The 21,584-nt window shown below is 36.6% G+C and overlaps 4 protein-coding genes across 5 annotated transcripts in view; 2 read left to right on the forward strand and 2 right to left on the reverse strand.

The window, feature by feature from the left end:
* Positions 1-2,148: 2,148 nt before the first annotated feature.
* Positions 2,149-10,723, reverse strand: LOC112053900 (23 kDa integral membrane protein-like). Its single transcript, XM_052881733.1, has 5 exons — positions 10,519-10,723; positions 8,661-8,873; positions 6,838-7,134; positions 5,327-5,518; positions 2,149-4,197 (listed from the first exon to the last, which is right to left on the reverse strand). The coding sequence occupies exons 1-5, from the start codon at positions 10,582-10,584 to the stop codon at positions 4,132-4,134; spliced, it is 834 nt and encodes a 277-aa protein (XP_052737693.1). The 5' UTR covers positions 10,585-10,723; the 3' UTR covers positions 2,149-4,131.
* Positions 10,724-11,387: 664 nt separating this feature from the next.
* LOC112053902 (uncharacterized) lies at positions 11,388-14,154 on the reverse strand. The gene has a single exon (XM_024093509.2). The coding sequence runs from the start codon at positions 14,152-14,154 to the stop codon at positions 11,410-11,412; it is 2,745 nt and encodes a 914-aa protein (XP_023949277.2). The 3' UTR covers positions 11,388-11,409.
* Positions 14,155-15,658: 1,504 nt separating this feature from the next.
* LOC112053899 (ADP-ribosylation factor-related protein 1) lies at positions 15,659-20,549 on the forward strand. Of its 2 annotated transcripts, none has more exons than XM_024093505.2 (5): positions 15,659-15,895; positions 16,298-16,468; positions 17,322-17,403; positions 18,255-18,426; positions 20,302-20,549. In XM_024093505.2, exons 1-5 carry the CDS (start codon positions 15,803-15,805, stop codon positions 20,393-20,395), a joined length of 612 nt encoding a protein of 203 aa, XP_023949273.1. In that variant the 5' UTR covers positions 15,659-15,802; the 3' UTR covers positions 20,396-20,549. The 2 variants fall into 2 exon arrangements, with proteins under 2 accessions (XP_023949273.1, XP_023949274.2); XM_024093506.2 differs by lacking the exon at positions 15,659-15,895 and adding an exon at positions 15,923-16,031.
* A 52-nt stretch (positions 20,550-20,601) lies between these two features.
* LOC112053898 (AP-1 complex subunit gamma-1) overlaps positions 20,602-21,584 on the forward strand; it is a 41,960-nt gene continuing 40,977 nt past the window's right edge. Inside the window, exon 1 of the mRNA XM_052881624.1 lies at positions 20,602-20,804. Within this exon, the coding sequence (XP_052737584.1) occupies positions 20,746-20,804 (59 nt within the window). The 5' untranslated portion in view covers positions 20,602-20,745. The remainder of the gene's footprint in view (positions 20,805-21,584) is intronic.

Consider the following 21,584-nt stretch of genomic DNA (forward strand, 5'->3'; position numbering starts at 1 on the left):
GATTTTTCGGGATAAAAACTAGCCGAAATGTTTGCTCGGTAACCTCCTCTATCTTCCAGTTAAAGTCCCATTAAATCGGTTCCAGAGACTAACTCATTCAAACAGACAGACGGCCAAAAGTTTAGTGCCATGTAAACAACTAAAGTACTTGAGAAAATCCAGTTACCTATTTTGAAATCACAGACAACAATAATTCAAATACATATTGTAATATGTTATACCTTGATAAATTGGTAGGTAAGTTAAAAGCATTGGTTTGTTTTTTTATTATTGCGCATGTAAAGTAGATAAATTACACAAAACACTCAGTTAACTGAAAGCTTTATGGATAAATAACTAATATTGCTGCCAATTTTCAAGAGTATTAATAACAACTTGATAACTTCACTTCATCACTGGAGAGGGAACAACATATGGGGATGAATGATGCCTAAAGAGATAAAAGGTATCTCTATACCAATACGTTTAATATTTATAATAAGTATTTTTCTTTTGTTTCTGAAACATTTGTTTGCAAATGAATACGTCGCTTTACTCACGAGCGAGGCGCTACCACACACCAATAACAAGCCGATAACATTTAACTGTAACCGATGGTCTTTGCCAAATTCTTAAAAAGTCAACACAAAATTAACTATCAACCCAAAACAGTCATAGTTCTTAGGAAATGAATGTTTTTATCCGATTCGATATGTGCAGTGTATCAGTTACTATCTACGCGATAGCAGATAACACACAAGTAGGTTATGTACTGACGGTTTGTAGGTAGGTGCTAGGTGTTGCATGTCGCAACGTAACCTAGATTTCAGGCGACAGAAGCTCTCCCATTAGTACTGGCCCGAAGATGTATTAATAGCTAATGACACTTCTATTTTTGCTTACGCCCCGCTACCGAGCTTTATCTTTTCTGATCTTTTGACACTGATCGTAGAGTTCTTTGTGAAATAATCTTACCGTACTACGAGTACAAATAGTAGATTTATTCAAGAACAAATATCGGCTATAGATAGGTAGATGGTGGTAATACCTACCTATAAGTATACGAGTAATTATTGTAAATAACTAACTAACTATGAATATTTAACTGAATCTCGAAATCAGCTCCAATGTTAATGTTTATTAATAAGTGACTAAATTTATGCACATTTGTCTGCTTCAGTTTTGATGCGCTAGTGCTAGTCATCATATCAGCCGATGGACGTCCACTGCAGGACATAGGCCTTTTGTAGAGACTTCCAAATATCACGATACTGAGCCACCTGCATCCAGCGAATCCCTGCGACTCGCTTGATGTCGTCAGATCACCTGGTTGGGGATCTACCACCACTGTAGTGCGGGGCTGCCATTCCAGCACCTTGGGACCCCATTAGTACCCCCACATGTTGTGATTATCGATTGACGAGTGATTCTTTTTTATTAAGTATCACACTTTGATATATATAATCAAAGGTATCAGAATAAATAAAACAATTCATATTACTTAAAGCCAATAAAATATATTTTTGATTTGAATAAATTACTTGCGCAAAAACGAGGAAAAAATTACTTACTTCTTTTTTAATTCCACTTTTTCATCTATGCTTTCAAACCGGCTTGAATAAATGAAAAATAATTCCTACTAATGTTATAATTGCGATAATTTGTATGGATGATTTCTGCTTCACGCAAAAAGTACTGAATAGATTTAGCTGGAATTTGGAATGGAGATAGATATCGCAGAAAAATCCAAAGTTCCCGCAAAATTTGTGGAAAAATTTCGCGAGCGTCTCTACCTCTAGAACATATATCATTTTTTAATACATACGTAATACGTTTTAAAAAAAGTAGGTAGCTAGCTACTAAGTTACATCATAGGTCAGGTAGCTCAATGAAGTAAGCAAAAAGTTTTAAGTATAGTATGTATAACTAATATTATAAAGCTGAAGAGTTTGTTTGTTTGTTTGATTGAACGCGCTAATCTCAGGAAGTACTGGTCCGATTTGAAAAAAATCTTTCAGTGTTAGATAGCCCATTTATCGAGGAAGGTTATAGGCTGTATATTATCCCCGTATTCCTACGGGAACGGGCACAACGCGGGTAAAACCGCGCGGCGTCACCTAGTATATATATATAGGAAAAGGTAGGTATAAAATAAAGGAAAAGAAACAGTTCCAAGCGAGATCATTTAATTACTGTATCCTACAATTGAAGACGTTTAACCCAACGTTTAAGCAATTAACATTCTGACTGTTGTGTCGGTTTCGTATGCTTCTACAATAGAAACTAGCACCTTTAAATACGATAGGTATTTATAATAATAAAAAGAGTCACAAATCACAATTACCTACATTTTCTAAATAAAAATTATTAAATTAGAAATGACGACTGGTTGTAATTAAATATTTTATACAGAACAAAATATAAATGGATTATAATAATTATCTCCCTAATCTAACGTCAATTAATGAAAAAAAATCAACCGACTTCCAACTTAAAAAATAACTTTAACTAAAAAGAAAAAAATAACATCCTACCTATGTGCTACCTTCTGATCAGTTTGAAGGCGGTGCCAAGCCAGTGATGTTTTAATTAAACACGTTTAAACTACAAAATTTATGTGGTTCTTTCAGAAACAGCTTTAATTAAAACACGACACTGGCTTGGCACCGCCTTCAAACTGATCAGAAGGTAGCACATAGGTAGGATGTTTTTTTTTTCTTTTTAGTTAAAGTTATTTTTTAAGTTGGAAGTCGGTTGAATTTTTTTTATTAAAATTTTTATTTTTTTATTTTTAGTGTTAGCATACCTACTGCGTGTGTACAGTCACAACCTATCTAAGTCAACCTATCCGGCACTACCCTTTAGGGTGTCCATGAGGATTTCCCCTCCTGGATGGAAAAAAAAAAAAAAAAAAAACCTATCTAAGTGGAAAGTTCTTATCAATACAAAATTATCAAGTCCAAGCACAAGGTAGCTACTGTGAGCCGCCGAGGAGCTCTCTTCACTGTGCTTCGTCTTCATCGCCAGACCCTTAATACAGTCACATTCCATCTAGGTGGAAAGTTCTCATCAATACAAATTTATCAAGTCCAAACACAAGGTAGCTACTGTGAACCGTCGAGGAGTTCTCTTCACTGTCCCTCGTCTTCATCATCAGACCCTTAATACAGTCACAATCCATCTAGGTGGAAAGTTCTCATCAATACAAATTTATCAAGTCCAAACACAAGGTAGCTACTGTGAACCGTCGAGGAGTTCTCTTCACTGTCCCTCGTCTTCATCACCAGACCCTTAATACAGTCACAATCCATCTAGGTAGAAAGTTCTCATCAATACAAATTTATCAAGTCCAAACACAAGGTAGCTACTGTGAACCGTCGAGGAGTTCTCTTCACTGTCCCTCGTCTTCATCATCAGACCCTTAATACAGTCACAATCCATCTAGGTGGAAAGTTCTCATCAATACAAATTTATCAAGTCCAAACACAAGGTAGCTACTGTGAACCGTCGAGGAGTTCTCTTCATTGTCCCTCGTCTTCATCACCAGACCCTTAATACAGTCACAACTCATATAGGTGGAAAGTACTCATCAATACAAATTAATCAAGCCCAAACAAAAGGTGACTGCTGTAAATCCTTGACGAGTTCCATCGTCTGTGTTTCGGCTCCATCATCAGACCAACTCCAAACCTTCATAAAGTTGTAGTGGCTTAAAATACCTTATGAAAACACTAACAAACGCACTAGCCGTCTCTACAACTTTCGAAAGTTCCCCTCAATTTCTCCAGAATGCCATCATCAGATCCTGACATGAAAAAAATGGGACCACCCTGGAAGTAATCCCTTCAAAACAAAAAAAGAATTTTCAAAATCGGTCCATAATTGACGGAATTATCGCTGGACATACATAAAAAAAAAAAAAAAAAACGAACTTAGGCCACTTTTCATAAAAAAAAAACTAAATTTAAATCGCTTTATCCGTTCGGGAGCTATGGTGTTCAAACAGAAGACAGACAGACACGTCAAACTTATAACAACCCTCTTTTAACGTCGGGGGTTAAAAATAGTAAAAATATTGGCAATGAAACCTTTTAATTTTATTTTTATACTTAAAATTTCTAGTTGAATCGCTATAAGCACTAACTGTTTTCTTTAATAATTATTCTTTATGTTTTTTATAGAGTTGACAAGAAATAGTCCAAGTATAGCGGTGGTGATCTGAAAATTTAAACAAATAATTTTCATTAAAATAGTAGATACATCTATACTATATAATATTATAAAGCTGAAAAGTTTGTTTGTTTGATTGATCGCGCTAATCTCAGGAAGTACTTGTTCGATTTGAAAAATTATTTCAATGTTAGATAGCACTTTTATCGAGGAAGGCTATAGGCTATTATCCCCGTATTCTTATGGGAACGGGAACCACGCGGGTGAAACCACGCGGCGTCAGCTAGTATGAAAATAAAAATATTAGGTATACTTAAAACCTAAATAAATCAAAGTCATCTCCAGAACGGCTAGTCTATTCTTTTGTCTGTCTACTAGATCGATAGGTTCTATATAATATTTTTTTTTATTTTTTGTCTGTCTACATCACACTGAAATTACTGAATGAATTCAAATGAATCTTGGCTCCATTTAAAACAATAACAAAAAACCGAATAAGGTTATAGGATACATTTTAATGCGAAAAAAATTAGAAAAAAGTGAAATTGGTGCTGAAAGTTTGTATGGAAAGTCGCTCGTTTTTCAAGTAATATTTAAAAATTGGTATTTGTACAACCACAAAAATACTAAAAATAATGTAATTCATTGTTTTTAAGAATTCTACCCAAAAAGGTTAAAAAGGCGTTAAAGTTTTTTATATAAATCGTCCAAATTGAGTTATATTTTTGTAAAATGATGAAATAGGGTGAAATAGCGGTTGAAAGCTGACATCGACTTTCACGTGGGCGTCCGCTAGTGAAGTAATAAAAACTTCAGGGATCTTGTGAACTACGGAACCCGAAAAACCAGGATCAAAATAAGTTGGTCTCGATCATTATTATCACAACGTTCTATCAATACTGATTGTTAAAGAGTCAAATATTTTATCAACAAGCCCACCAATCTGCATTGAAGCAGTGTACTGTGTCTCAGCTTCATATCTCCTATCATATAAGATGGTCCTGGCTGGAAGAGTTAGACAGGAATTAAAATAAGATGTTAATCATGATGATTATTTTCTGTTTCCTTTATATTCTTGTTTTATAAGACTGCATTTTACCATGATTTAATGATCCTATTAGGTATAAGTTAATAAGAGGATCCGTGTACCTTTTAACGTACGTAACTCCTTACTTACCTCTATGCAAACGAAGCCAATCCCAATGCCTATGAAAGTGCCTTTAGACTCCTCGATTTTGGTCCAGCAGCCCATATTTGAGTTCTCTTGGCGACATATTTCAGTGTCAACAGAGCAACAACTGTTGGGCAAGTTTTTTATTACACTTCTACCAACATAATCTTCAGCGCCGTGAACACCGCAGCATTGGAACTGAAACATTTTTTTTTATAAAACCTCTTTGTTTTTTTTTTTTGTGATCTATTATATAAAAATGAGTCGGGTTTTCCTTCCTGACGCTATAACTCCAGAACGCACGAACCGATTTCCACGGTTTTGCATTCGTTGGAAAGGTCTCGGGCTCCGTGAGGTTTATAGGAAAGAAAATTCAGGGAAAAATTTCAACGTAGGGTAGGGGTAGTTGATAGTTTACATCGAGTTTCTCGCGGACGAAGTCGCGGGCGTCCGCTAGTAGTTTATAGAAAGCAGATTATATAACCTCTTTGTTTTTTCTAGTGATAGGAGTAGTTTACAGAACGCAGACAGCTCAGAGTGTTTGCGACAATGCCTACTAAAGGCCTTATTACCCAAAGTTCGCCATCCCACATTTGGAACTTTTACCAACCGTGCTGCTATGTAGGATGGCGCGCAATTGCAAACTAGTAATTTTATGATAGTAATATTTTTCTGGAATTATTTACATGCATATTTGAATAACGAGTCGTGATAGCACAGTGGATATGACCTATGCCTCCAATTTCGGAGGGTGTGGGTTCGAATATAAGAAATTAAATACCACGTGTCTCAAACGGTAAAGGAAAAACATCACGAGGAAACCTGCATACCTGATTTTTTTTTAATCTCTGCATGTTTAATGTCTGCCAATCTATATTTGACCAGCGTGGTGAACTGAGGCCTAACCCTTCTCATTCTGAGAGGAGACTCGTGCTCATTAGTGAGCCGAATATGGGTTGTCAATGATGAAAATGATATTTAAATATGAAAATATAACAATATTATAAGGTTGCTTCACTAATTCCACAAATGACAATATGGATGATGACTGTTTTTTAAATTGTATATAAATTAAGAGTATGCTAGTAGTAAAGCAATTTTGTAAAAGTAACAGGGTATCTGCGATCATTACTTTCGGAGCTACAGGGATTTAAAGGGTCAGATTTGCGACGCTGCCGCGGACCCCTGAAAAACGCCCCATACAAAATGGCACGAACTAATGACGTCGAAATATAAAATAACCAATATCTTTGTTATTTGTGCATTTATCTTTATAGTTCATATATTAAAAAATGTCACATTTAATGTAAGGAAGCTAAAATTGTATGAACTTTTATCTAATTACGATAAAAGATTTTTAATAGATTATGAAATTTTATAATCTTATTTATTTTGCAAATATCCAGATAATCTTTGCTTTTTATGTATAAATTAGTTAACATTGACCTTATTTACCCAAATGTATTATAAAAATCAATATATTCAAACCTAGTCATCATCCCCATTATTAAAGTTACCTCAGTCTGCAACTTTTCCAACAGATTCACCATATGCAACTGGCTGGGTTCCAATCGTTCGAGAGAGAGTTTTCTCAATAGCTCCTCAGCTTGTGGTGTGTACGTGCGATTGTTTTCGAATATATGTCCATATTTAGCCAAGGTGGCAATGCTATCGTGGTTAGGGATGTTATTCATATAACTTCCAATCATCGAAGAGTATTCGTCTACTTTATCGTATACGATATGCCTCTGCGTGTAAGCCACTACTCCCACTGTCACCTCCAAGATTACGCACACAATTAAAATCACCGAGTACTGAAATCAAAATTGAAATATATTAAAATTTTGACGGCCTCCGTGGTATGCGCGGTTGATTTATAAGAAGGAGGTCCTGAGTTCGATCCTCGGCTGGTCTGATCCAGGCTGGTGGGAGGCTTCGGCCGTGGCTAGTTACCACCCCACCAAGGACGTATCGCCAAGCGATTTAGCGTTCCTATACGATGTGTAGAAACTAAAAGGGGTGTGGATTTTCATTCTCCTCCCAACAAGTTAGCCCGCTTCGATTACCATCAGGCGATTGTATTCAAGGGCTAGTTTTAGAGAATAAAAAAAAAAATAAGCAAATTGGCATAATAAAAAAGAAAATCAGATCGCGTGGTGCAGTGGGTAGTGATTAGTGGGCTTTCTGCATCCACGGCCGTGGGTTCGATTCCCACAACTGAAAAATATTTGTGTGATGAACATGGGTGTTTTCCAGTGCCTGGGTGTATTTATACATTACTAGCGGACGCCCACGACTTCGCTCGCGTGGTATTCAGTTTATGGGGTAGATTGCGAATCATCATCATCATCATTATCAACCCATATTCGGCTCACTGCTGAGCTCCACTCAAGATGAGAGGGGTTAGGCCAATAGTCCACTACGCTGGCCCAATGCGGATTGGCAGACGTCACACACGCAGAGAATGGGGATGATGACTAGGTTTTAATATATTGATTTTTATGATACATTCGGGTAAATAAGGTCAATGTTAACTAATTTGTACATAAAAAGCAAAGATTGACTGGATATTTGCAAAATAAATAAGATTATAAAATTTCAAAATCTACTAAAAATATTTTATCGTAATTAGATGAAAATTCATACAGTTTTAGCTTCCTTACATTAAATGTGACATTTTTTAATATATGAACTATAAACATAAACGCAGAAATAACAAAGATATAAGTAATTTTGTTTAAACGCCCATACAAATCTAACGATTATTAATTGCCTACGACGTCATAAGTGCGTACCATTTTGTATGGGGCGTTTTTCAGGGATCCGCGGCAGCGCCGCAAATCTGACCCTTTAGATCCCTGTAGCTCCGAAAGTAATGATCGCAGATACCCTGTTACTTTTACAAAATTGCTTTACTATTAGCGTACTCTTAATTTATGTACAATTTAAAAAACTGTCATCATCCCTATTAAGAAAATTATCTGGTATGCAGGTTTGCTCACGATGTTTTCCTTCACCGTGATAGCCCAGTGGATATGACCTCTGCCTCCGACTCCGGAAGGTGTGGGTTCGAATCCGGTCCGGGGCTTGCACCTCCAACTTTTCAGTTGTGTGCATTTTAAGAAATTGCTCACACTAAAAAGAGCCTGCTTCTCCAACAGGAGGATACTCAAGCTTAGAGATAATAATAATAATAATAATAAGATGCTCCCGAAAAACAGGCTTTTTTGTAAGCTACGCCTATGGTATTGAATTGAAATTGATGAGAACTTTTGCAAAAAAAATCCTTTTAATACTTTTTTTGCAGAATTTCTCATTCTACCAGTTACAATTTATTTACCATTAGAACCATACAGTGGTTCTCAGCGATAGCTCCGCAACAGCCCAGGAACGAGATCATGAACATGCATCCGCCGATCACGAGGACAACCCACGGGATCCATTTCTGTACAGATGGAGGAAAGATCACTAAAAATGGCCCCAGTTGGTACGTGATTATGGACCATTGGAAAAACGATGCTGCGGCTACGACTAATAACACCACACTGATCATCTGTAACAAAGAAGGGGTAACATTGTATCTAATACTAGCCGACGCCCGCGACTTCGTCCGCGTGAAACTCGATGTAAACTTTCAACTACCCCTATCCTACCCCTACTCTACCGTACCTACCCCTACTCTACTTTTCTGGTTGATTATTTACACTGTGTCCGAAAAACCCAAATATCTTACGGAACCCTATTTTTTTTCAAAATAAAATTTAGCCTATGTTACTTGTGGATAATGTAGCTTTCGAATGGTGAAAGAATTTTTAAAATCGGTCCAGTAGTTTTTGAGCCTATTCATTACAATCAATCAAACAAACATACAAACAAAGTTTTCCTCTTTATAATATTAGTATAGAAAAAAATTGCAAAACCCTCGTTATAATTTTGCTTTTAAACCGGCTTTACCTGTGAACTTCCCGTCACCGAAATAACTTTGTTGTTTGAAACTAAGCTGGCTTTATTGCTTCTATACATATATTATGATCTTAGTAGCTGAGCTCAACCTACCAGCTAAAACTTCCATTTTTTTGTTTAATAAACTTACAGCCAGTTTCTTCATGTAAAGCTAAAGTAACAGTAGAAGTAGTAAGTAGTAATAAAGACTTTATTTTTCAGTGAATAAGACCGTCACTTTTGATTTATGACGTTACTTTGACTGTTACTTGCGATGAAGAAACTGGTAGTTAGTAGTTAAAAACAAGTTTAATGGCAGTTTTTTGATCAACGCTTTAATATTTTAATTAAAATGCCGCCACATGATTAAGTATTATCCTCAGGGTTTTTAGAATTCCGAATTTCTAACAAAAAAGGCAAATTTTGTTGGATAGTTTTGTATTAAGTAAATAGCAACTGGTTTTCGGCACATTACTTACAATACTGATATTGCAATTTAAAGCTTTTATAGTTATTATAATATTGTACCTACCTATTCTTAACTTAAGTATAGAAAACGTGATAGAAACAAACGAATTTTATGATGGCCGTGGTGTATACCTACGTAGAGGTAAATACCTACTTACACCTCTAAAATTTCTTGTAAAAGTTGAATCGTGAAAATGCCCTAACTTAAGTTAAGTTTAGTTAAGTAACTTAACTTAACGTTAAGTTAAGTATTATACTACATATATACTACATAATTAATTATGTAGTAATCAATTACTAATTACTACATAATTAATTATGTAGTAACAATTACTACATAATTAATTATGTAGTAATTGTACATAATTGTTATGCTAGGCAGCAATATTGATTTTTAAAGCAAGTGTGCATAATAAATGCCGGGATAGCGAAGGATTTAAAAATTAAAGACCCTCGCTTCTGTCGTGTTTTAAAAAATAATCCTGAGCGTCGCGAGGTATTCAAGGGCACGAATGGTAATGTTGCCGTGCGCAAAACAAAACTTTTCATCTAACTGAAGATTAGAACTGACTGACTGACAGATAAAGAACTGGCTGAGCGAAAATAACTTTTCCGAGCAAGTGAGATGAAAAAGTATTGTAAATTATATGTATATATAATATATTTCTGTATATGTATATAATAGAGAAATATGTCTGAAGAACCAAACATTTTGAAATAAATACCTACCGTAAAAAGCTTTAGTTTCTGAAGAAGAAATAATTAATTTTACAAAACTCTAAGCTTACCACGATCAGCAAGTTGAAAATGAAAAGCACATATTTTATACATTGATCTCCACACTGCAAGCCCATAATTTAAAACTAAACTAAATATTAAAATAGGGCAAAAATCACTTATTATCTCCCACAACCATTAATTTATAATTTTCTATTACGTTGTATTCGCCAGAACTACAGTAAGCCGCCTGCTAAATTGTCCTTCAGAAACTTCGAAAAGTACATAATTATAACGTATGGGAATATCAATATCAATTTTCCTTCCCGAAAATAAATCATTTGTTGTGTTTATCCTCCTTGTAAATACCTATAAGTACGTGTATATTTATATCAGAAAGGAATACTGCTTGTACCTACCTATAATTATTTTGTTTAAACTAATATTTTTCTTCATTATTTCCACAACACCACAATCCTAAGCGTAATTCCCCAAATTAGGGAAAAAATGTTAAGCATATTAGCTTTATCTCGTACGCTAAAACAGCTTACGAGCTACCATGTCATCATCAGGATCGTAAAGGATGTTTTTTCGGATCTATATCTACAATTGGCGATAGCATCGGGGGTGTAGTTGCAAGCCTCAACCACTAGTTGGTTGGAGTGGGAGGCCAATCGTTCAAAATATGTTGAAGACTATTGTTTAGAGACCTGTGTTATGCCTGTAATCCTGAGATATGTGCCAGTAATCTATACACTGCAATGCTCTACAAATCAGAAGTAGGGTAGGGGTACAGTGGAGGTAGGACAGGGGTAGGGTAGGGGCAGTTGAAAGTTTACATCGAGTTTCGTCGACGAAGTCGCGGGCGTCCGCTATTTTACAATAAAAATAGAAATCGCAAATATTTTTGGATGTTTTTATCATATAGTGTAGACTACTGAATAAAACATAATGATATAAATTTAATAATAATCACACAGACATAAATCTTTTACCAATGCACCGGGCAACGTTTCAATAGGGACAATTTTCATCATTTTCCTGAGTTCTTCTTCAATATCAGCACTTAGCGGACCAGCTTGTTTCGCTGTACGCAACATGGCCCTTGCTCTATCAACATTACGATCCATCATTGCCAGTATTGCTAAAAAGGCCCACCCATCAGCTAACAATGATTCTGTCTTTACTGCTGCAGCTGCCCATCTCTCAGCTAACTTTTGTTCTCCCTTTCTAGCATATATACGACTGATAAGTAAAGCCGAGTAAGGCGATGGCGCAACCTTATGTGCACGTGCAGCACGCTGCATTGCCGCATCCAGATCACTTTTCATCACACCTAAGGCTGCTCGCAATAGTAACCACGGGCAGTTTTCAGCTCCTGCTCGTTCAGTTACCAAAAACGCACTGTCACAAACACTATCCCAATCCCGAAGGTATGTCAAGCAAACTGCACGCAGTTGTGACATCATTGCACATGGTCCATATTGCCTTATACCTTGCTCAGTAAGTTGTAAAGCTTTATCTAATTCTCCTTGTAGTACCAGCGATGAAGCGCGTATATAGAATATATCAACGGTGACTTCGTTTTTGGAACAATAACGGGCACCTCGGGTCGCACAGCCCTCCTCAACACATTGAAGAAGTCTCTCGCTGCATTTGTAACATCTCAAGCAAAGAAAAAATGCTGCTGCGACCAACAGAGGGTACTTGAAATTTATCGTGGCAGGCAACCAAAAGATTTCCTCTTCACCGCTTATCTCAACCCATCGTTGTAAGAACTTTACCCATTCTCTGGGTAGCTCGTATGCCTTTCGCATCTTCCGAGCAGTTACAAAAGCTGCGTAAATGTTCTGATTGTAATGATGTAAAGCATGCAAAGCCGCCCAACCGACTGCTCCGGTAGTGCCGTCTGAAGTATCGCCTTTAACTGCTATACGGAAAGCTGCAACTGCGATCTCGTAAGATTCTTCTTTATCAAACTCTGATCCCCCAAATGCCCATAACAAGTATCTGTTTCTAGTTTGCGCACTTAACGCTTGTAATAGATAAGAACGAGCTTCAGAATTGTTTTTCACTTCCAAATATCGAAGGGCTTTTGAAAACAAAACCCTTGGATGATTTGCAGCAGCTATTAAATTATTTTTTAAATGCTCATCTGCTATTCTTGAATCTCCGGCCATACGGCTTCTCACGGCTGCAATGCGCGACGAGGTACGTAGAGGAGGCGGTTGTGGCGCGAACGAAGCCGTGACCGCGCGCCTGCTAGCCGCGTGTTGTGCAGTCACCGTATCTTGCCATTCAATATTCGAACACTCCCCTGGCGGAAATTGTCTTACCAGATGCCGCATTCTTGTAAGTAGACGATTTGCTGCTGTTCTCTTAGTACTTTGATTCATTTGTACTTTTCCTCTACAGGATAAGGTACTTAGCTCTTTATGCACAGCAACAGCCCCACCCTCTTTTCTTATGCGTCTAATGTCAATGGGGGTATCATCAGGAGCTGTATCCACATATAACTCATTTATAGGCGCAACAAAACCTTCAGGAGTTGGGAAACCCAACACTTCAAAAAGCGATGATATTTTAAGTTTAACGTTTAGCGGATCAAACAAGTCAAATCTCATTACAATATAGGCAGCATGACCGGACTCATCAGTCACAAACGTAGCATCTCTGGCACTAACCGTTTTGGCACTAGCTGGAGGTAATTCTAATAAAGCTCCAGTGCCTTCTGGCAAGTTTGATTCATTATAAAATAGAAGTCTAGCGCAGGTTGTTACACCAAACTGTCCAGGTTCCAAAAGTACGCCTGCATCTACTAAAGCCATATATCGACCTCTTACATCAATTTTTCCAACTTTAGGAACTCCTGCAATTTCGACAAGAAATGGAAGTGGTAGTCTCTCTCGTAAGCTGGTAGAGTCAACGAGCACACGTGTCATAGAGTTCCAATAAACTGATGTACAAGTATCAGTTACCATAAGCTCTAGATCATCGGCCAGAAATTTATCTTCACACGGAACATCAAATGCAGTATTGGCTGCTAAACCACCATTACATGCTGATGCCCATACAATCTTTGCGGCATTTGAAGTACTTAAAGACATGCCAAATTTTGCTGCTTGTGGATCATGTATGTCATTTAATCCTATTGCACTTATGTAAGCTGTCCCTCCTCTCGTTATAGGAAAACAATGTCCAGATATCATAGTAATAATTAAAGGGATTTTGTCGTTTTGTATGTTTTCATCAGTTTTAGCAGAAACTTCTACAGCGCATCCTGTGGGCATGCCTGTAACGATATTAATTAAATGCACTTCAAGATATATTTCTCTTTCGCCTAAAACCAATGGGAATAAATCGAAAGTTGCCCCAGCACAATTATCGGCATTGAGAAGAGGGTCAGCGTCTTTCGTTCCTTTTCCACCGACAGAACGGATAATGAAAACCAAAGGTTTATCAGCTATTAAACTTTGATAGTGCGGTTGTTTTAAATCAACAGGAAGACTGTCACATTGTAGATTCAGATTTTTATTCCATTTAGTTTCAAAAATAACATTTCCGTTAAACACGGTCAAAAATATCCAATCTCCAGGACCCAATCCATCTCCCTTTAATATTAAAGACAAACTAACTGGACTGGGTAAATAGTTATTTTCAATAATTTTCACACTCGTGGTGGAAGACTTTTTCGCTTTTGGAGGCATTTTTTTTGATATTTTAATAATATTTATCCTAAATACCTTTGACAATATTATATTAGAGCTACTATGATCTATGCTTTCTATGGCAAAGAGTAAATTATCATCTATGGTAAATAACAAACGTAATTAAAACTTAGGTATAGTGATTATCATGGACCTATTAACATTGAGCACTTAGAATAAAAAAAGGACTCACTATCATTATTTTGTTGAAAATTTCACTTAATAAAAAATAAAGTTTAAAAATTGTAACCCGACTATGTAAAAAGGGGTCTAAAAAGAACGAAACAAGAAAATATTTCAGATTGCAATAGAGAAATGCATAGGAACAAAAATGATTATGGTAGAGCCGTGCAAAGAACAATGCGGCTTATTTGTAACTAGCAGACGCCCGCGACTTCGTCCGCGTGAAACCCTACTACTACCACCGCTACCTCTACCCTACCCTACCCCTTTCCTATCCTTACCCTACAACTACCCTAACCCTACCCTACCCTTACTCTACCCCTACCCTACCACGCGACGGCGACGGAAGCTTCAAAAATGGAGTAACTTCTCCCGTTTCCTCAACATTTCTCTTCACTGCTCTGCTCCTATTGATTTTAGCGTGATGAAAAGTATACTGTAACCTGCCCAGGAGTATGAAGAATAATTGTACCAAGTTTCGTTAAAATCCGTCGAGTAGTTTTTGTTTCTATAAAGAACATACATTAACATACAGTAAAGAACATACAGTATGGATGTTTGTTACTCTTTAACGCCACAACTATTGAAACGATTTTCCTGAAATTTTAAACGAAGATAGTTAATATCCTAGATTACACATAACATAACACATAAGCTACTTTTCACCCCGGAAATTAAATCCCATGGTTCCCACGGGATTTGTCAAATCAGTGAAAAACTGAATTCGTGGACGTTCGCTAGTGATCATAACTATTTTTGACAGAGGGTAACCTCTACTGAGGCAGGTCCTTTAAAAGGTAATTGGTCTGAGGCTGGAGGCAGTAGCAGCGCAAACAGGGCATTCTTGTAAGATTCGTTCTCCAAGGGCGCGGAGTAAAGTCTAATACGTTTTGTGCTAAATTCTTTGACAACATACAACTATAAATAAATTGTAATACATGCGTGTAATAACATTACACAATGAAACATCGATTAGATAGATACAGTTTGTATGAAGACGTTTGATCGTGATCATTTAATTTCTTTATATTTTGGCAGAGGATAACCTGTACTGGGGCAGTGCCTATAATTTATGATCTGTCTGAGGCTGGAGGCAGTCTGAACAGGGCAAACAGTCGCGAAGTACTTCGCCTCGTGACTCGTCTCGCCATTCGCGCGAGAGTGTAAATGAGGTCTATGGTGTAATATTGAAAACATTGTACTGTGTAATACCTTTGCTTTAACCCTACAGGAAATAATTCAATTCAATTTTTGATTTTATGCAGGAAATAATTACTCATTAGAAAAAAACGTAAATGTCAGTGTCACTGTCAATGCCAATTGTCAATTTTTTTTGCTCCGAGCTCCGACGTGTTGTATTTTGATTTTATTTATTTAAATGAGAATTTAACATTTTTTTGTTTACATTACTTTAAGTTACATCTTTTAACTTTACTTCAAGCAAGCTTCATTAAAATGTATAACGATGTATACTTTACTCCACGGCTTTTATAAATATGTTATTCAAAAAGATGAATACTTTGTGTTGATATTAGGACTCGACAATGCGGGGAAAACGGTAACTACCTGTGATCTCTTGGCCTCGATTAACATACGAACATCTGAGTGTGATTTTGCAGTCACCAACAAAACAAATGTAGTCTAAGCTGGAGCGCAAAGTTGTTCTCTCTCTGTTTATAAAAATGGCATTAAAAGTTTGTATCCAGTACTTTAGTTATTTTTTAAAATAGCAATTGTGTTCTACTTTAGTTATACATACATGCTGTTACTGTTTCTTGCAGTGATTGCATCAAACTTTGTAACAAAGTAGCAAAGAACTTGTGATTATGTCTCAACAATTCCTAATAGCACCTTAAACTGAGTCTAAGCTCTCTTGCTTTGTTTCTTTTTATCATTAAAAGAGGGAGAACAATTTTGAACACTTATATTAACCTGTGGTAATAATAATGATTTGTTGCAGACATATCTGGAGGCTACAAAAACAAAATACACCAAAAAGTATAAAGCAATGAACCCTAGTAGAATAACAACCACAGTAGGGTTAAATATAGGTAAAATAGATGTAGATGGAGTTAGACTAAACTTTTGGGACCTAGGAGGACAGCAAGAATTACAATCATTATGGGATAAAGTAAGTTTTTTATGGTATTGACAGACCATGCAGATGGCCCACTTGACAGTATTTTCAAAACCATCAACAATGAAAGTGCATCATTATACAGGGCATATGAGAAACACATCCTAGTCCTAGTAACCCATAGTCATTGCCATGCACAAAGTACTAAGAGTAGGCAGATAAATGCAAATTGTACTGTCAAATACAGGTTTGTAATGAATTCTCAGGGTAGGCAGAACAGTGTAGCATGTATGAAGTGCACGCCCCTGCCCATAGTCCACTCTGTGTGCCTGTAAATATGCCAGTAACCATGGCTTTCCATCTGGAGTGTTAAAACATTGTTCTGTCCAAGCAATGAAGCTTGGTGGCAAAAATAACCATGGCAGTATATGTATCAATAATGCTTCACAATTGGAAGAAAATTATAGTAAATTTTTAGAATAGACCTTAGGGACATAGCCTGATGCGTTAGTCAGACCAAATCTGACTCCACTCTCAACACCAAGTTACACGAGGCCCCGCACAGTTGCGATAAGCCGAGCCACATGGTGTCACATTGTTACAAAGCAAGCTTGTGTTAGGGTTCTCAAACCTCAGTAATGATGAATACGATACAAGGAGGATCCCTATACATACATTCTTATTCCTTAATATTATAAATACAAAAGTAAGTCTGACTGTCTGTTACCTTTTACGACTAAACCATTGAACCAATTTGTATGAAATTCATAATATTGTATAGATATAAATGGTACCTTTATTTCAGAAAAAATCATGGTTCCTGTGGGATTTGTCAAAAACAGAATGTCACACAGAGTGAAACAATTATAAAGATTTTATTAGATATTTTTTTTTTTTTTAATTTCAGTATTATGCAGAATGCCATGCTGTTATTTATATTGTAGACTCTTCAGATAGAGACAGAGTGTCAGAGTCAAAGGAGACTTTTGGTATGTTCATAGATTATTTTTTACCGTAATTCATTCTCATAAAGCATGCTTGTGTAGGCAATCCAATTTGGTATTTTTGTTGATATATCAAGTTAACAATTTTGTATTAATTTCAATGAAAGACTTTTCTATTATTGAAATATATCCATTTTATCACTTCTCTGTTCTAGACAGGCCTTTAAAGATAGTTACCAGTTCCCTCTGTTCTAGACAGGCCCTTACATATAGATAGAGGATAGTTACCAGTTCCCTCTGTTCTAGACAGGCCCTTACATTTAGATAGAGGATAGTTATCACTTCTTTGTTCTAGACAGGCCCTTACATATAGATAGAGGATAGTTATCACTTCTCTGTTCTAGACTGGCTCTTACATATAGATAGAGGCTAGTTATCACTTCTCTGTTCTAGACTGGCCCTTACATATAGATAGAGGATAGGTATCACTTCTCTGTTCTAGGCTGGCCCTTACATATAGGTAGAGCATAGTTATCACTTCTCTGTTCTAGATAGATCCTTACATATAAATAGAGTATAGTTATCACTTCTCTTTTCTAGACAGGCCCTTATATATACATAGATAAGTTACCACCCTACCGACAAAGACGTACCGCCAAGCGATTTAGCATTCTGGTGTGATGTCGTGCAGAAACCGAAAGGGGTATGGATTTTCATCCTCCTCCTAACAAGTTAGCCTGCTTTCATCTTAGATTGCATCATATCATCACTTACCATTAGGTGAGATTGTAGTCAAGGGCTAACCTGTAATTAATAAAAAAAAATAGATATCAGTTATCAATGCTCTTTGTTCTGGACTGGCTCTTAAAAATAGTTACCAGTTCTCTCTGTTGTAGACAGGATGATAGCGTCGGAGCATCTCTCCGGCGTGCCCCTGCTGGTGCTGGCCAACAAACAAGACATTCCCGACTGCATGGGCGTCCACACCGTGAAGCCCATCTTCAACCAAAACGCGCACTTGATAGGTGCAAGAGACATTATGCTTATGGCCACGTCCGCCTTAACTGGGTAATTATATTAATACACTACATTTTATCACTACATAGTATAAAACAAAGTCGATTTCTCTGTCCATCTATCCCTAGGTATGCTTAAATCTTTAAAACTACGCAACGGATTTTGATGCGGTTTTTTTATATATAGAGTGATTGAAGTGGAAGGTTTATGTGTATGTTATCATCCATTAAATGGTGGAGAAATACTGTTGTTTTTGATGTATCTAATGTGATGTCGTAAATAATTACATTTTTTCCGCTTACATTGCAAACGCAAGCTGAACCCTACCGAGATCAAAATAATGTACTAAGTATTGTACACATTGAAAATGTCTACAGAAAACTCCGCGATGATATCTCTGGATATCCCAGATTTACATTCTATCTATCTATCTATCTCTGGATATCCTAGAGTAAAATTGTGGTGTATTAGTAAATTAAGTAATATAAAATATACCTAAATTAAACGAATCTGGGAATCGAATCCAGTATATGTTCATAACGACACGGGTCTAGAACTAGCATTGATTGTTTTCTGTCTGATCTGTAATCTGCGAGTCAAAGGAAAAATACTTAACACGTGTTTCGTGAATAATAACGTTGCCATAATACTAATCGCAATAGATAAATTAATGTGTGCTTATGTAAGTTTTATTAACCATTTTCTGTAGTTCGTAACCCATAGGGTTGAAAGAAATAAATCCATAGAACCATTGTTTGGAGTTTAAAGGTCGTAGCTCATTAGAGCTACCCGGGACCCGAACCGCACCGCCTCGTCGGTAGGCATCCACTTGTTGTTTGTAGTCGACAGGTGGACAGGTGGACGGGTGAACGCCGCGTCGTCACCAGTGCACCTCGCGTTGTCAACGAATTTCCGAGTAGCCTACAAGCGTTTGGCCCTAGGTGTGCACGTGTCACACCTAGCTATCACTCCACTCGCGGTCAGCGCTTGGACACCTCACGAGCGAGGCGATCCGGCGATGGTATTGGTACGGAGTTGATGTAGTGAGTGGATGCCCATATGAAAAATAACCACTCGCGGCGAGGCGGTGGTGGTCGGGTCCCGGGTGGTTTTAATGAGCTCGACAGTTACTAGTAAATGGTTACCCATCGATTTATCGACTGTGACCAACGCTGCTTTATTTCCAGTATGACAACTATACTTCATTACTAATGTTAAGATTTTATTAACTACTGCCGGTTTTAGTTCTATAATTAGCAATTATAATGTTGCGACATGATAGAAATTAAAATATGTATATTAATTAACAAAATGACGTAACCTATTTTATAGGTCAACAAGAAAGAGTACCAGTTCCAAAAGTAAACATACCTACTTATATCTTTATGTTCATCTTCACCTTTAGGCACACCACATAATATATGTTTAACTTAAGTTTTGAGTTTTGCAATTTGCGACAGTCTTTCGCAATCGGTTTACAACTAATATATAAAAAAAAAATATATTGATGAATAGAAGCAGGCATTTATATTTATTCGCGGAAGTTCATTATGAATAAGTAATAATAATCTAGGAATTCGAGCGACGTCATCCAGATTTGACAGATAATTCTTTACGTACGTTTTTCAATGGAAATAGATTTTACTCTGGATTAACACACAGGCTACTTTTATCCCGAAAAAATCCATGGTTTCCGGAGATTTGCGAAAAGTGATGATTTTGATGAACTGATCTGAACCAAATTAGCTGAAATTTGGTAATGAGATATATTATAGCATGGATTACTTAACTCATAGGCTTCTTTATATCCCGGAAAAATCCATGGTTCCCGAGGGATTTGTGAAAAACTAAATTCCATGCGGACGAAGTCGCGGGCGTCCGCTAGTTAAACATAATATCTACGAATGTATCTATTTTTTTTTTCAGGGATGGCGTAGACGAAGGCATTCGATGGCTGGTGGACTGTATAAAGAGGAACAGCGTCGAGCGACCACCGCGGAATCATGACGACAATTTGTGAATCGAAACGAGTTGCGACATCCACAATAAAATATACCTTCGCAATACCGATACGATGAATATTAATTAGCTTTCCTATTAAGATAATGTTGTGACTCGTCCCATTGTTTTGTACATACAGTATTGACGTTTGAAAATAAAGCATACGAACTGTGCCGTTGTGTGTGTATTGCTGTCCTTTTTTAGTGATAAATTGTACTTTTGATAAGAGATACGTTATAACTTGATATTTGAGGAGTACTGCACCTGATAAAACACTGATAACGACAGTTTGCGCTAGTAAACTATCGCGACATACTTGTGACATGTTCTGGTGATTGTTTTGTTTGTGCCATAATTTAATTTATTATCATGGCATATCCCATGTACGAAGTCGATTGGAGTGTTCTACCTCCCGAACAGAACAGAAGGTAGGTGGATAATAACCCGATATTGGTTCCCACAGTTGCAATAAACAAAGTGCTTGATGCAATCGTCTTTGAGAGTCAAGATCATGGTCAAAATATTACATATTAATATTTTAAGAGGATGTATCGTAACAATAGACTGACACGGTACAATAATTTGAGAAGAGACGTATTTTGTTACACGTACTCATTCAAATACGCGAACTGTGTTCTCAAGTTTTACTCATTTTTAAGTTCACATCTTTTGAACAGTAAAAAACTTATATAAATTCATAAATATTTATAGCAAAGTTTTTGTAAATATTAAAAAATGAAAACATGGGAATATAAGTTTATTTATTTTTATAAGTACACATTTTGATTATTTTATGGTCAAAGTCAAACGTCATGTGCGAATGAAGGTTTGAGCGACTGCGCGAGTCATGTCATGTCATGTCATGTCGGCCATGTTGAATTTCTTGCAACGCAGGATATGTCAGCTGGCGGTTCGCCGTAATATTTCTGTAAAAATCTGTGTTATTCAATATAAGTATACAGTTTCCCGTGATAAATTATTAAACTCGACATAAATTGTGATATAAGGCATGATGGTTTAGTTTTGTTTTGAAGTGAAAATATGATATTATTGTATAAGAGGTGGCACGCGATTTCTCTTGCATTTTTATGGTTTGTGACAAGATAAAATGATTTTAGGCCTGACTAAAGTCTCGTAATTATTGTTTAATTTTCTTACATTATCATTTTAAGTGATTACCAGTGATAACTGCCCGGTAAAGTTGGTTT

Source organism: Bicyclus anynana, chromosome 5, assembly GCF_947172395.1.
Source record: "Bicyclus anynana chromosome 5, ilBicAnyn1.1, whole genome shotgun sequence".
NCBI classification, from domain to species: Eukaryota; Metazoa; Arthropoda; class Insecta; order Lepidoptera; family Nymphalidae; genus Bicyclus; species Bicyclus anynana.

Coding starts and splice junctions, on each gene's coding strand:
- LOC112053899 (XM_024093505.2), top strand. CDS start 15,803: ATGTATACTTTACTCCACGGCTTTTATAAATATGTTATTCAAAAAGAT. Junction 15,896..16,297: donor TCGACAATGCGGGGAAAACG/GTAACTACCTGT, acceptor GATTTGTTGCAG/ACATATCTGGAGGCTACAAA. Junction 16,469..17,321: donor TACAATCATTATGGGATAAA/GTAAGTTTTTTA, acceptor TTTTAATTTCAG/TATTATGCAGAATGCCATGC.
- LOC112053900 (XM_052881733.1), bottom strand. CDS start 10,584: ATGGGCTTGCAGTGTGGAGATCAATGTATAAAATATGTGCTTTTCATT. Junction 5,519..6,837: donor TGGAAAAGTTGCAGACTGAG/GTAACTTTAATA, acceptor AAAATGTTTCAG/TTCCAATGCTGCGGTGTTCA. Junction 4,198..5,326: donor TTGGCTTCGTTTGCATAGAG/GTAAGTAAGGAG, acceptor TTAAATTTTCAG/ATCACCACCGCTATACTTGG.
- LOC112053902 (XM_024093509.2), bottom strand. CDS start 14,154: ATGCCTCCAAAAGCGAAAAAGTCTTCCACCACGAGTGTGAAAATTATT.